The 16,526-nt window shown below is 40.3% G+C and overlaps 1 protein-coding gene across 1 annotated transcript; it reads left to right on the forward strand.

Moving 5' to 3' along the window:
* Positions 1–7,566: 7,566 nt before the first annotated feature.
* Positions 7,567–10,287, forward strand: LOC118419570. The gene is made up of 3 exons (XM_035826014.1): positions 7,567–7,709; positions 8,240–8,444; positions 8,762–10,287. The coding sequence occupies exons 1-3, from the start codon at positions 7,580–7,582 to the stop codon at positions 8,814–8,816; spliced, it is 390 nt and encodes a 129-aa protein (XP_035681907.1). The 5' UTR covers positions 7,567–7,579; the 3' UTR covers positions 8,817–10,287.
* The last annotated feature ends 6,239 nt before the right edge of the window (positions 10,288–16,526 follow it).

Here is a 16,526-nt window from a genome sequence, read left to right on the forward strand (position 1 = left end):
GCCACACCTGCAGGCACTGAAGCCAGAGGAAACGGACACGCCTACCCTTTCCTCCTCCTCCCAAACGTCCTCCCTTACGTGGGTGACATCAGACCTGAGTGCAGCAGGATCATTTGCAGAGTCCGGCACAGAGCCGTCTGACCACTCCAAGTCTTCCACTCCAACAGGTAAGGACTTTTCTGTTTTCCACTTTGACTGATGAACAAAACAAAACAAAAATGTTTACCGAAAAAAATTTGGACATCCTTCATTTTTTAGTATAAAAGGGTTTTTGTTCCAGTATGTTCTTTCCACTATTGACAGTATACTCCTTTCAATACTTTTTTCAACTATCGACAGAATGTTTCTGTTAATAAAGAATTTAACTTGTGCTGTAGACAGGATGTTTCTATCAACAAGAATGTTTGTAGTTTGTACTATTCATAGAATGTTCCTGTCAATACAAAATCACTATTGACAGGATATCCCTGTGTTGCTGTATAATGTAACTGCTGCCTAGTTCAAACTTAATGGCAAGTTGCCATAAGAATTATTTATTTGGATTCAGAAAAACATTTTCTGCAGAAGGAATGTTGAAAAAAATGTTGTCTGCTGTTGAGTCCCTTTCCAATATGTTCCTGTGGAGTACCTTTTTGATATATCAATAGCAAGATTTTAAACGATTCTTGTGTACTCAACAATAAGCTTATCCGGTATAACACAAAAAACTTGTAGCAAGGTATTTTGTTTGAAATTTGTTCATAGTCTGATAAATAGTACTGTACCTTCAATTGGGATTGGTAAAATTGTCTGCTTTCAATAAGGTACAATCTATACTGTTTGCATCTTATACAATGGTTATAAAACACTATGAAATAGATTCAGATTCTTTAATTGTTTATGAAGTGTTTAAATCTCCCTTGTGGCACTACATTTTCTGCTTGCAAATTGATCATGTTGTAAAAATTGAATTGTGTATTTTGGAATACTGTGTGTGTAATACCGGTATCATCATTTATTTTCAAATCACATGTGTCAATATTTATCATGGGAGGCACCACAAGTCAGCCCTATTTATTGCTATTGAATAGGTCATTAATTTGTTCAACAATATTTTATTGCAATATTTGTTCTGTAAGTACATCCAGTCGGGTTTTCTTTTGGCTTTTTGCTTAAGTGCCCCAGGCCTTCTTCAGCAGTCTAAGAAGTTGGAATCTTGTTGTCAAAACAGTTTTTACTGTCTTAAAAAAAGAGGGTATAACCTCTGCAAGCACAGTTACCTATCAGTGACTACATTATCATATCCATTACAGGGCCTCCTGCTGAAAAGAAGCCATCAAAGAGTAAGTAGGACTTTATTTACTAAAGGATGGTGTTATTACTTTCAAAATCTGCCATGTAGGGGCTCTATGTATAATCAATCAAAAAGAAACTTGAAATCCTTATAGAATTATACACTGATCATCATTGGGGCCTGCTTAATGTGATGTACATGGAGACCTTAAACCACTTCTCTCTAAATGGCTGACAGATTTATGACTATTGATAAATGTTTTGATTAGGAAAAATTTGAGGAAAGAGAAGACAAATATTCTTACAGGTTGTCAATGAGTAAAAGATACCAATAGCCTAATGCAAAATGGGTGCTACCATGTACATGTATGATCCCAGCAACTGAAGTTGACTTAAGTAATTCTGAACACTCACATAGACTTTCACACTGTCATTACTAGGTTTACCATAATTTTCACAATCATGGTTTTATCAAACAGTTGTTACACAGGCCGCTTCATCAGGAATTTAAAACTGTGTTTCCATCACTGTATCCATCACATTTTACAGTATGCTACTAAAGCGCTGCCGTGAACTTAAAATCACCACGTTCTCTCCATATTCTCCCAAGTGCAACATAAAATCAATGCAATCTTAAGGGTATTGTTATGACAAGGTTGAAGGTTTGACATCGTATATTGAATAGCATTCGTTTTGTGTAGGGGGAGGTATTCCAAGATGGATGCTGATCAACCTGAAGGTTACAGCAGAAGAAAGAGGGTACAGAGTGAAGGAGCGGGAAGGATACCTCACCGGGGGGTACAGCAACGTCCTGTTTGGTGACATAGGATCCAAGAGACTTCTCAGGCACAAGGAGGCTATGGATGCCGCGATCCACAGTGGCCACAACAAGGTGAGTACAAGTATGACAACAGTTACATGTAATGCTAGTTCACCTTTATCCGTTGGGTAACCTATATCCGTTGCTTTTAACAACAGGGTATTTGGGGATATCACGTCAACGGACGTTTGTTTCAAATTGCAATATTTTCAGTATATAGCAGTTTAAAACTACCACCCTCCGACTTGATGTGCCTAAATACCCTGTTTTGAAAACCAACGGATATAGGTTACCCCGCGGATAAAGGTGAATTAGCGCAATATGGCATTGAATGGATGCGTGGTGTCAGGCTGGCAGACATAGAGAATTCATGGGTTTGCTTCCTGACATTCCTGGCTAGATGTTGTATGATACCTTTTCAGGGGTACTCAAGATGACTTTCCTTGAAAAGTGTAAAAATAGCCTATTATTAGGTAGTTACATAACTTTGGCTTGGAAGATAAAATGCAGTAGAAAGAGAAGGACTGGCTTCGTCTTCCAATACTGTGCCCAAGACACAGTGGATAACAACCCAGTGTCCCTACAGTCTCAAAAAGACTATAATGGGACTACCTTTACCTTTTTTTTAATGTAGTTATGAGTCAGTGAGTGTGTGAGGCCTGCTGATGTAACACTAGTTCACCTTTATCCGCGCGGTAACCTATATCCGTTGTTTTTAAAAACATGGTATTTAGGAAAACTAAGTCGACGGACAGAGGTTTCAAACTGCAATATTTGCATTAGAATTTGAAACCATGCACTGATTGTCGACTACGTAGTACCCTGTTCTCAAGCACAACGGATAAAGGTTACCCGCCGTATAAAGGTGAAGTAGCGTTAGCATTATGTTAGAATCTGTTGATTCAGAAAGAAACTGTGTAATGCAAGAGTTACAGAATGTTTTTTCATCCAGATTTTTCTCTGAGTTAAACAAAACTGAATTAGTGTTAGAATTGTTACGGACAAGTGTCACAGTCACTGATACTAGCCAAAGCTATCATGAAAGGAACCATTCAGGTACGCAATGGAAAAGATGGGAGGATTATATCAGAAGATGGACAGGCACAAAACTAAGTGAAACACAGAAAAAGAGGTAACCCAGAAGGGTGGAGAAAACTTGTTGCCTGTTCTCCAATGGTCAAACAGTCAGACTAAGGGATGGATGAGATGAGATGAGAGTTTATCCCTGCTTCTAGAAAGTCAACTGGCTATAGGAATAGATCTGTTGTCACACAAACTAAGTCTAAAACACGTTTGCATGAAAGATCTTCCACTAAAATAATGCAACACAGCATTGCCACTCTGTAGAGAATATATTCAGTGTTTCGTATATCATACAGGAATTGATGTTCATGTGTAGGTCTGAATGATACACCCCCTCCCCTCCAGGTGGCATTCAAAGTTGTGCAGCACTCGTTTCTGGTCGAAGGGGAAAATAAAATCAAAAGGGACGAGGATCAGGTCTCCGCCATTGAGGCAGAGATGAAAGTGCTAGAGAGGACCAGGAACAAACCCCACCATAACCTCGTAAGTTCCTCTGTGTTTTATCTTTGTTTTGTCTTTGTAGATCATTCACACGCCTGGTGACAAAAAGCAGCTTACTCATCTTGTTCACTTTTAGTCAAGAAAAAAATAAAGCCCCATGGCAACATGTGTGAACTTGGTAACATGTGCAACATTCCTCTGTGATTATATCTTAAGTTTATGTTCCTTTTTTTGCATCTTTTTTTTCACCTTGAACCAAATGACTGATAGTCAGAAAGGAAACATATAAGCACAAATTGGTATTACAACAAAACGATTACTTTAGAGAAGGGTTGTTACATTATGCATGTTTTGAACCTGATTCTAGCATTATATTACACATGTATTGAAAGTTGATGTTTTCTCTAACAGTTAAGAAGTTTACAAAACAGTTCAGTTTGAGTGTAAATTTGTTCTCAAGTAAATCATTATATTATGGAGTGGTGCTGCACCAAATATCAGTACCAAGGACAGCCTGACCAAAGGCACTAGCCTTCAATGTTCAGTACCAAGGACAGACAAGCAAGAGGGCAACCAAACCTCACCTTTAAATATGAAAAACAGCTTTGCTGGAACATAACCAAACTTTGCTGTCAGTATCAAGGGCAGCCAAGTAGGAGTGGCAAACCTTAATGTTAGGTACCAAGAACAGACTCTCAAAAGGCAACCAAATCTCAATGTTCAGTACCAAGGTTATCCAAGAAGGAGGGCAACCAACCTCACTGTTCAGTACCAAGGACAGCCTAGCAGAAGACATCCAGACCTCACTGTCAGTACCAAGGACAGGCTAGCAGGAGTTCAACCAGACCTCACTGCTCAGTACCAAGGACTGGCAAGCAGAATGCAACCAATCTCCATTGTTAAGTACCAAGGACAACCTAGAAGGAGGGCAACCAAACATCACTGTTCAGTACCAAGGACAACCAAAAAGGAGGTCAACCAAAACTCACTGTTCAGTATCTAAAGCAGCTTTGCTGGAACATACCCAAACTTTGCTGTCAGTATCAAGGGCAGCCAAGCAGGAGTGGCAAACCTTACTGTTAGGTAGCCTTGAAAAAGAAACTAAACTTGGCAATTGTGCCCTTGTTACTGACCATGGCAGGTGAACTGCAACATTGTTAAGTCAGGTTAACTATATACATCACAGTGTACATATCAGTACCCAAGACAAGTCCACAACAGACCACCTACCTTGCATCAGTATGACTCTATTGACAGTTTTCCCTTGTTGTGTATCACAGCTGAACCTGGTGGACTACTGGATAAACAACGTGATTGTTGTCATGGTTGTGCCAAAGGCAGAAGGGACGGACCTCTGCTACTACGTGGAGGAACAGAAGCCATGCTCCTGTCTCACCAGAGTCCACTGTACCTGCACAACTGGCTTACCTGAAACTGTTGCAAGAGGCCTCTTCTTACAGATTGTTGAAGGCCTTAGGTATCTTCACCGTAAGGGCATATTTCACCGGTAAGTGGGCAATCTCTTTTGACATTAAAACAACAGACCTTTCAACAAGACTACAAGACTACGAGTTAAGACCAGATTTTCTACAATTGGAAAAAGAAAGGAATGAATTCAAAGAGAAATGAAATAATTTGTAACCTTTCTTTTGGAACTTATTTGGTCCTTGCTGCTTAAATTTTTGATCATTTTCACTCAGTTAGTTTTATTCATTTTATTTATTTGCTAATGTCTTCATTTATTTCTATATTTAGAATTTTGTTATACTTTATCTTACAGAGTACTTATAGTGTTTCTATCATACATTTGATCTTTGTTTTCATTTGTTATGCAGAACTTGAGGTAGCCATAGCTTCTTTTATTTTCTTTACCTTTGTTGAAGAAGCAGCTTTCCTTCCCCTCATTTAGAGATCTGAAATGCGAGAATATCCTCATGGATAGGTATGGAACGGCCAAAGTGTGTGGTGAGTGTAGGCGTAGGGATTTCAGAATTAGCTCACTTTGTTAGGATACATTTGAAACTTAGACAGTGGCTTCTAGGTAGTTAGGAAAGTGGCCCATACCAGCCAAAGTAAAAGAAAATTTGGAAAGTTTGAGTCCAGGATATTTGAATATCCACAGTTCAGTTTTATGCGCAGCTATTTCACATTCAATTTATGCAGTTATCTAGAAAGTTTTTAGTTGCAGAAACCATTGAAACATTTCAGTGCCCATGCATTTCACTCATAGTAAGCAAATTGCCAATATGAAGAGACCATGTTAACAATATATTGAATGTGGAATATGGAATGGTTGGTAAATTTAAATTTGCTAGAAAGGAAAAGACATTTGGCAACATGATTGAGTTTTCTGTACATCATATATGCATCTCAAAAGTTTGGTATTTTTTTCTCCCTTTATGACCATCATTCTCCCATCATGGCCAGAAATATCTGATGCCAAACCTGTTTAAAGTGACCACTCAAGGCACACACATGAAAATGGTAACAGTATACAGGTGGCCTCTGTAGACAAGGTTCTTCATATTGGTTCTTAATGGGAATAATGTACGAGATGTCCCGAAAGTGCCCACATTGGCCATGTGGTCCTCAATCAGAGGTAGTCACTAGACTGAGTACTGGTTTGACTGTACAATTTGAAGAACAAAGATTGCCACAAAAGTGCAACTATGAACCTTGCTGTAATCTGAATGTTATGTACATTTTCAGTATTGTTCAATTATCATATTATAGTCTGTACTCTGTAGATCATATCGGAGGTTTTTGATGGCCAGACTGCACCACTTTTTTTCAAGGGTTCAGGTTTTAGATCATTGAAGTAATTCTATAGGGTCTTACATTTCCATGGTCACAATAGATGCTATAATTATCTCTACAGTTCACTATGCCTTTAACTTTATAAGTTGACTCCTACTCACTTATCTGCATGCATATTTGTCACTTCTTAATCATCATCATGGTATTGTATTACATTGTAGAAGTCATCAGGGATAATATGCAAAAATAGTGCTTTCATACATGGAGATTTACTGTTCAATTTCAACCTCTTCTTTCGATAGATTTTGGTTTGGCGATCACGTGCCGCCGTCCGCTTGGCCACTTCAGAATTCGCCAAGACTGCGTGGGGACACACCCCAACATATGCCCTGAAGCGCTGCGGGGCCACCACTACTCCCCTAAACAGGCGGACCTCTACGCCCTGTAAGTACAATTCAGCATTACTTGTTTCTAATCATTTGGAGATAAATTACATGGTTCTAATAAAACACTATCCATGTGTGCGGTGACGGCGTTTCTAAAAGGAATGGAAAACCTCTGAGGCTCTTATGCTGTAGGCTACAGTTACCACTGTAGCTATTTTCTATTGTTGCAGTAGAGGATGAAACATATGACATAATTATATAGTTCATACAGAAAATTAATATGAACTTCAGGGTGTCCAGCATTATGTGCTGCACTGAAAATGATGTCCAATTTCAGATACCATTAGAAAGTATATTGAATTGATCCTTGCCAAATATATCATAATTATAGTAATCACCATCTGAATCCGGTTGATGAGTGTAAAATGTGCACATATGTACTTTTCTCTGTTTTGCTGTGCAAAGTTACATATAGCATTCTGCTAACCGATTTGATAAGTGTTTTTTTACGTTACACAGACTAGCATTCTGCATAGAATCCAATGCAAGCTGAATTATCAGACGCATCTTGAACTATTGAGATGAACATGCATCTGAACTCAGAGTGTGAACATTGTCTTGCACTCCCCAGGCATGAACATATTAGCAGTAGCAATCACAATGTATCATTCCCCCACTGTTTGAATATTCTCTCAGTAGTGCTGCCCCCAGTGCAATTACAATACAATGCACACCTCATATTACAGAGTATCATTTAATAGCAATCACTGTAACATAATTAGGAATTCTTTGTTGTATCAGCGGCACCTTGCTTCATCATATGGCGGTTGGCCGCCGGTTCTACCAGGTTCCCTATAACGAGGCCAATCATGCGCAGACACAAGCTGTGCTGAAGCAGCTGCACCGGTGGCGAGGCCGCCCCCCGATCTGCCAGGAGTTTGTGTCCTCAGGTAAGACATGACAGACCACACAACTCTCACTGCTCTGTTTGCCATCTTTTCAACTAAATCACAAGTACACTGCAGTACTGTTTGCCTTGATCCAAATTTTCTGTTTTATTTCTCTATGCTGGTAACGCTAGTTAACCTTTATACACCGGGTTACATTTATATCCGTAATATAGACGAGGGTATTTCAGGATATCAAGTCGACGGACGGAGGTCTCAAACTACATTATATTGGACAAAATGCAATTTGAAAACACCGTTCCTCAACGTAATACCTTACAAATATCCTGTTTTGAAGAAATAACGGATATTATATAAGGTTACCCCGCGAGTAAAGGTGACCTAGCGTTAAGTCTGTGCCTGTGATTTCGCAGCATCTGCATCACCCATTGTCCCATTCTTGGGGCAGCATTATCATTTGTTTGTTACAAGGCTTGAATTGTTCCCACTGGGAGATTTGAAGGGTCAGGTAATTTGCTATCTTGCTATCAATGTACATTGGTTTGATGCATTTTGTACTTGAAATATTTCAGATTTAGTCAAACTTATCTACTCCCTGACCAATGAGGAGGGAAACAGACGACCAAAACTGAAGGCTGTGAAAAAGTCGTCATGGCTCCAGAACAGAGAAACAACTGCCCCACACCTGATGGACCAGGCCTGCCTGGCACACCGTCGGGCTGTGCTGACAGCCCGGCTGGGGAAGGAAAAAGATCCCAACAAACTCAGAAGGATCAGGTTAATACTTTTTTTTTATAATTCTTTATTATATTTTCGCTGATAAATATAACAGTCACACACAGAAAAATGAAGAGCCTCCCTTAAATACCAACCTATCCAAGTCTACCAGCCTCATTGTATACTTAACAGCTCATATAATGTAATTATGATTATGTCATTACTTATGTTATTCATTTCGTTTATTAAATCATTAGATATCATTTATCACATTACATGTCATCTTTTCATATATTAAGCATTGTATCATCACTCACTTATTCATTTCAGTGTTGTAATCAAATATCATTATCATATCATTTCTATATTCTTTACAGGTTGATACTTAGTACATGCATGGGCACAGAGGAAAAGCCTCGCGGAGAGAGCTGAATTCAGATGATGGGGGAAACAATCATGACGATATTGAGGAGAGACACAGCAACACCGGGCATGCTGTATGTAGCATCCCATCGTCACGTGTTATTGTAGAGGGGGGACTAGATTAACAAACAACATGGTAGGAATGCTTTGCTAACTGAAAGCTTATCTTCAAGTAGTTTAGATCTCAAGAATTCAGCACTTTGTTATCTTTAGGTGGAAGTAATTGTCTCAATTTACTATTAAAAAATTCTATAAAAAAAAGATATGATATTAATGATATGAACATGTTCTTAAACGGTGTGCCAATAAGTAAGGAAGGCCACATCCCTTTGTACAAACACACAGTAATGAGACAATTACAGAAACCCGGTGGCCTGGTCCCCAAGAAATAGGGGTATTATAGCAATTGTGGAAATGCTATCAGAGACTGAGTATCCGCCCCATGGCATAGGGGTATAATATAGCTGTGGAAATGCTATCAGAGACTGAGTATCCGCCCCATGGCATAGGGGTATAATATAGCTGTGGAAATGCTATCAGAGACTGAGTATCCGCCCCATGGCATAGGGGTATAATATAGCAGCTGTGGAAATGCTATCAGAGACTGAGTATCCGCCCCATGGCATAGGGGTATAATATAGCTGTGGAAATGCTATCAGAGACTGAGTATCCGCCCCATGGCATAGGGGTATAATATAGCAGCTGTGGAAATGCTATCAGAGACTGAGTATCCGCCCCATGGCATAGGGGTATAATATAGCAGCTGTGGAAATGCTATCAGAGACTGAGTATCCGCCCCATGGCATAGGGGTATAATATAGCAGCTGTGGAAATGCTATCAGAGACTGAGTATCCGCCCCATGGCATAGGGGTATAATATAGCAGCTGTGGAAATGCTATCAGAGACTGAGTATCCGCCCCATGGCATAGGGGTATAATATAGCAGCTGTGGAAATGCTATCAGAGACTGAGTATCCGCCCCATGGCATAGGGGTATAATATAGCAGCTGTGGAAATGCTATCAGAGACTGAGTATCCGCCCCATGGCATAGGGGTATAATATAGCAGCTGTGGAAATGCTATCAGAGACTGAGTATCCGCCCCATGGCATAGGGGTATAATATAGCAGCTGTGGAAATGCTATCAGAGACTGAGTATCCGCCCCATGGCATAGGGGTATAATATAGCAGCTGTGGAAATGCTATCAGAGACTGAGTATCCGCCCCATGGCATAGGGGTATAATATAGCTGTGGAAATGCTATCAGAGACTGAGTATCCGCCCCATGGCATAGGGGTATAATATAGCAGCTGTGGAAATGCTATCAGAGACTGAGTATCCGCCCCATGGCATAGGGGTATAATATAGCAGCTGTGGAAATGCTATCAGAGACTGAGTATCCGCCCCATGGCATAGGGGTATAATATAGCAGCTGTGGAAATGCTATCAGAGACTGAGTATCCGCCCCATGGCATAGGGGTATAATAAAGCAGCTGTGGAAATGCTATCAGAGACTGAGTATCCGCCCCATGGCATACTGGGGTATTATTATATAGCAATTGTGGAAATGCTATCAGAGACTGAGTATCCGCCCCATGGCATAGGGGTATAATATAGCAGTTATGGAAATGCTATCAGAGACTCAGTATCCGCCCCATGGAATAGGGACTACTACTATTATAGCAATAATTATTGTGGAAATGCTATCAGAGACTGAGTATCCGCCCTATAGAATAGGGGTATAATATAGCAGCTGTGGAAATGCTATCAGAGACTGAGTATCCGCCCCATGGCATAGGGGTATAATATAGCAGCTGTGGAAATGCTGTCAGAGATAGTAGCTGCCCCAAGGAATAGGGATATTTTAGATGTCATTGAGATGCTAACAGAAGCAGAAGAAGAAGAGATTGAATATGTAAAACCCTACAACTGTGTGCAGACTCTTCTTGTGTCATTGTATCACTGATAGACAGATGTTGAATTCTTTAAAGCTTGAAAACATGTTGAATGAGATGGAATACAGCAGGACATAGGCAAACATTGTAGCAGTAGCAGACAAACATTTGTTGACATTGAAAGTCTCTTCTTATATACTATTGATCCGTTTCAGGAATGCCTGCTATACAAAGTTCACACAACACAGGTGTGAGAAACAATATAATTTATCCTTTAATAGAATAAAACAATCCTACAGACTTAAAAACCTATCTTAACACTCGTTCTCATTGAAATGTACAAAAGCAATTTTTGCTCGAAAAATGAATCAGCTTACTAGGTATTTTTTTAGTGAAACCTAACGATACCTCACTGTTTGGGAAACTTCCTCTTTTAACCATGGCCAAAAATGGCAATTTATTATTTTCTTACCCATAGGTTATGTAGTACAGAGCAGATAACAAACGTGACCGGTAACGTTTGTTACAACAGTAAACTTTACCCCCTTTCTTCGAAATGATTAACATTATTGGCTACATCATTTAGGTATATAAGTGGACATCCCTAGGGACATTTAAAAAGTGGGCAGCTTTTTGACACCAGGTCAGGTAGACAACGTAGAAAGTAACATTGTAGAATCTTATCTCGTGGCAATTAAATGAAATAAATAAAATAAAATTTTGTGCTTCCGGCCCTTTAGTAATATTGGCGTATAAAACTGCTTATCTGTATTATTTATTACATTATAGAATAAACACAGTTTAATAACAACACTCGTAGGAGCTACGTCCGACTATCACGTATCTAAGGTCGGCGATGCGGACCGCTTATTACAGTTTGGGCGTATTTCTATGGTGTAATGATGCAGTTTAGCGCTTTTGACCTTATCTTCTGAAATAAGGAAGAAATATTGCTCTTTTACTAGATAAAACACCGGAATGATACAAATCTTGTTTTACCATTGTTTACAAGTGTTACCGATCTTGTGCCCTTGGGAAAGACATTTTATACGAGGTTCCTCACTTAACTCAAGTGAAAATGAGTATCTAGCTTCGGCTCGGGCCGTCCTTCGGATAGGACGTTAAATGGAGGTCCTGTGTTCGGGGAGAGTAACACCACAAGCACGTTAAGGAACCCGCCACATGTGCGAACATGAGCGGATCAAACCATTCCGGCCAAAATACGGGTATTGGGTCAGTTAGTCCTCACTCATAGTGAGCAATTGGGCTGGCCTCAATCATGATGTTTCTGACCTAGGGAGAAGAGATGCTGTTACATTTACAATCGTGTAACCCGTAACATTGAGTGGCTTTCAGGTCTTGTTACGTGGTGGTAAAAAAAAAATCACAATTTTGTCGAGGCTACAGGTGTGTGTTTCGGTGGCAGAAGGCGGCTCGGAAGTACCGGGGAGAATGGGGGTGTTGTACTTACTCGTACTAATAATCTGCGTGAGATGGAAACAGCGTGTAGAAAACTAGTCAGAAATCCCGGCTGAAAACTGTGATGATTGCTTGGAATAACAGAACAAGGGTCAACAAGGACAGGGATTTAGTCACGGCAGGGAGTACACAGTGCTGTAGGGCGGGCTAGTGGAACACTTTGTTTTTATTTCTATATAATATATTGCAACAGTACAATACAATATGGTACATTAGGCTGCAGAATACAGAACATTATGCATCACACACCGTGATCAAAACACAGAGAAGACGACAGAGTTCATGATACAAGATTCCAAGGTTTCAGCCTTTAGTTTGTGGCCGATAAACAATGTTCATTCAATAAAGTCGCTAAATATTTCTTTATCAACGCAGCTACATTCAATTCATTCGGCCGACGGTCGAGTGTCTGTCTCTGCAGCAGGATCAGGACTGTCCAATCTTTCCTTTGATGGTTCCTCGAGTAGCAGCAGCAGTGTCTTGAACTGTTGAAGGCGCTGACTGAAGACGTCAGTGTTATCTTAAGAAAAAGTTTTAGACTGTCCGAACTTCTCCTCTCACATCTGCTTGAAGATGGTTCCTTGAATCTTGAGCAGCAGCAGGGACTTTTTAAGGTGCTGACAAAAGACGTCGGCGTTATCTTAAGATTTCTCTTAAGGAACACGAGCAGGAGTAGAGATAGCGGAGGGCAGGGCCAGGGTGTCTCCGGGATGACCAGGTGACCTTCAGATGACCTCCACGTGACCTCCGCTATCGGGACAGGTATCGGGACGGATGAGGTGGAAGCGTGGAGACGACGTTACCATTGTAATGGTTATCGGGGGATTCGGAGAGCGATGAGATGTAGGGACGGCGTTACCATGACAACGGTTATCAGGACTGTTTCAGAACGACTCGGAGAAGTGAGAGAGGATCCGTGATGTGCGGGAGACGATGTTGCCGGCCTCGGCTAAGAAGATCTAAAAAAACCTGGCTTCCCCGTTTTCCCACCATTCAGGCTGCTCGCTTATCTCACCTTATGGCCGCTACTGAGTTTATTTTGTTCGCTGCCAGGACGTTCCTCAAGGGGGCGTTATTGATTCTGGTGATTATCGCCCGATAATCCCCCCACTTGTCGTCATTAAACCAGTATTCTATTATCCATCGAATCTGATACCCGCCTGACATTAAAGCCCTGTTTATTCCGCCAACACGTCAGATATTGTTTTCCGCGAAAGGCACACAGCCGTATAACGGCGGGAGCGGGTTTGTTTGTTAGAAGATAAGATAAACAAGACTCCATCCACACGGCTGCTAAGGAAAACAACAATAAAGATAGACATGGAGGGACTAAAGGGTTTGTAACCGTGAAGAGGATTCCTTTGCTGTAAGCATGGTTATGATGACGCTGTCAGTTCGTAGGCTGATAAGGTCAGTATGGCCGCACTAAATTACACTGCATATACACGCATGCACAAATACTTGCACATGTACACACACAGACGCATACACAAGCACATACATACACATTACCACCAAGTGTCTGCAGTCAAACTTACAGAGTACACGAAGACAGAAAATGCCAATGGGATTCGGATACTCCGCCAAATAGATTCCTTTGTAGAACATTGCACCATTGTTTTGAGTATCGACCATGCCATGTGCATGTTTTCACAAACAATCAGGTTCAGGTCCGGACCGGGACCCTCTGGACCTTAGCCGAACTAGGGCCTGAATTTTAGAACCCACCGCTAGTGTGAGTGTCACTCAACACCCAATACCGCGGCCATTTTGAATATGCCGCGCAATGTTGTGTCAAAGGTGAAAATGACGTATGTATGTATGATTACCCAGATAGTAACGTTATCTTGGATAACACATTTCTTGGGTTAAAAGTCACCTTTATGTAAAACACGTCTTATAACCAAGGACCAAGAAGATTTTATAACATAGAAGTCTATGGGAAAAAAACTCATCAATGAGACCATAAGACTGCCCGTCATTACTAGCATAATAGTAATAGCAATGATAGTATGGTAATTAGAAAATCGACCAATTAGGGAATGGCTGCATGGCTGTCAAATATTTGCACCATTATATTTTTTTCTTACTTTGCATCTCTATACTAAGATAAATTGCTGCATCTTGTCCATGTATTACACTACTTATGTTTTGAAAATTAGTGTTGTTAGGGAGAGAACTGGATGGAAGCTGATACTATGAATAAATTTTGTTTCTTGGCCTCATTGACCTTGTTATTTTTCTGTCATGTCCGCTGCATGAAAAAGAGTTGTGCGAGAGCAACAAAAAGTCCAAAACATACTAATACTAGCCTTTGACGAAGTCATTGGCGTGAAATTCACTTTCTGCATTAACACATTGAAAAATAGATGCTATGCCTCTAGCAGACGGCTCCCCTAAACAGTGTATATTACTATGTTTGCATCTTGGAGAGGGGGTACTACATGAGACCTAATAGTCTTGAATAAAGGCATGATTATTTGGCGAAGAGATGTGTTCGTGGAACTCTAGTAAATGTAAATATTATTCAAATAGCCTGCACGAGACAATTAACACCTACCTATACGTAAGAGTATCCTTGGGTTGTTCGTCACACGGCATGTGCCGCAGTCGGCAGGGTGTTTGGTTTATAAACCAGAGGTTCTGGGTTCGAATCCGTTGGTGTGCCACCGATCTTGTGCCCTTGGGAAAGGCACTTTACACGACTCTCCCTACTTCAATCGGTTGAAAATGAGCACCTAGCTTTGGTTAGGGTCGACCCTCGGATAGGACGTTAAATGCTTAAAATGGAGGAGAGACACACCGCGTTAAAGAACCCACCACACCCACCACACGAAAAGAGTGGGGGACCTTCCAGGTGTGAGTGGATCAAATAAATCTGTCCGAATATGCAGCTTGTACTGTTTAGTACAAACCCGATGTGTTCCGCCTTAAGTCGGTTTATTGGGTAAGCAATACAAACAAACAAGATGCACCCTACAAGATGCAAGATTATTTGAATGTTTAAAGCTAAAAAGCTTGAGGAAATAACATCCCCTGTAGTTCACTACTTCAGCAGGCAAAATAAACAACATAAATGAGCTGATGATGGACAGGCACTTTTCATTGGTGCCAAATTCGCTTTTTCTTCTTTTAATCTTCTTGAAACAAGGACTTTTGGGGTTATCTCAGACAGTATTAGTCCTTTGTTTTATTTCATGTTTGTTGTGTGGGTGTCACGTGTGCAAGAGGATGATTGATTGGTTGATTGATTGATTGATTGATTACTGGGTAAGTGAGTGAGTGAGTGAGTGAGTGAGTGAGTGAGTGAGTGAGTGAGTGAGTGTATTGGTATCAGCAGCAATGCCATAGTCATTGTCTGTCTTAGACTCGAATTACATTAATCTTTTTAATGCCAGATGAGCTCATAATATTTTAAGCCTTTTTTTGGCTTTTCCCCCAAATGCTTCCTTAAAGTACTGAATGTTTGGACATTAGACAGGCTCCGATGTCGAAAGGTTCCGAAATGGTAACAGCTCTTCAAAAAAAAGGAAAATAAAATGCCTGATCTCCGTGCCGATTAGAGATAAAGAATAACTCAAGTTTTAAACTTACAGTTTTAAAATAAAATTTGGTTGTGTGGAATTGATCATTTTGGCCTCAAGCCAATTACAGCTCCAACGGACCAAGTCTTGATGATTGAAAGGCCGCGAAGAACGTTTTGGACTTGCACACGAACTTTTCATTGTATTTCGGATGGTCACTTTACTTGAAATATTCTTTATTTCAAATCTTTGTCTCTAGATCAGGATTCTTATAATAACTAAATAATTACGCTAAAAAGCTTGGGGAAATATTAGCCCCCTGTTAATCACTACTGTAGCAGGCAAAAATGTTGTATAGAAGATGGACTGGTATTTTTCATTGGTGCCGGTTTTGGGGTTTACTTTTGAAACTAGTTTGAAATAAGGGAATGTTTTGAAAATGGTTTCAGTGGGTTTTCTCAACTTTTTCCTTGATTTATTGATTTGTTTCAACCTTGATATCCTCATATCTCCGATAATAAACGACTGCATTTTGATTTCGTTCTTATGAAAGCAGAACAAGTCAAGATGTTTCATGGGTGCTCTTTTTGGCCTTTCAAAAGATATTTTGTTTCCCAAAAGGAACTGTCAATTTTCAGAATCATCAGAAAGGCTGAGACATATTTTAAGGTTTAAGACAGGTTTTAAGACATATTTTTGAATATGTCAATTAGGGCTAGGGATGCCCTCCTCCCTTACTGTTTATTCAATTTAGTGGAATTTCAATTCCTGATGCCAGGGTCTTAAGTGGGTAATCTAAATTGGCTAATCTCCAAGCAGATG

This window comes from Branchiostoma floridae, chromosome 7 (assembly GCF_000003815.2).
Source record: "Branchiostoma floridae strain S238N-H82 chromosome 7, Bfl_VNyyK, whole genome shotgun sequence".
NCBI classification, from domain to species: domain Eukaryota; kingdom Metazoa; phylum Chordata; class Leptocardii; order Amphioxiformes; family Branchiostomatidae; genus Branchiostoma; species Branchiostoma floridae.

Excerpts from the sequence above, each read along its gene's own strand:
- LOC118419570 (XM_035826014.1), top strand. The coding sequence starts at position 7,580 with ATGGCGGTTGGCCGCCGGTTCTACCAGGTTCCCTATAACGAGGCCAAT. Across the intron at positions 7,710-8,239 it reads CCAGGAGTTTGTGTCCTCAG|ATTTAGTCAAACTTATCTAC; the intron begins GTAAGACATGAC and ends GAAATATTTCAG. Across the intron at positions 8,445-8,761 it reads AACAAACTCAGAAGGATCAG|GTTGATACTTAGTACATGCA; the intron begins GTTAATACTTTT and ends TATTCTTTACAG.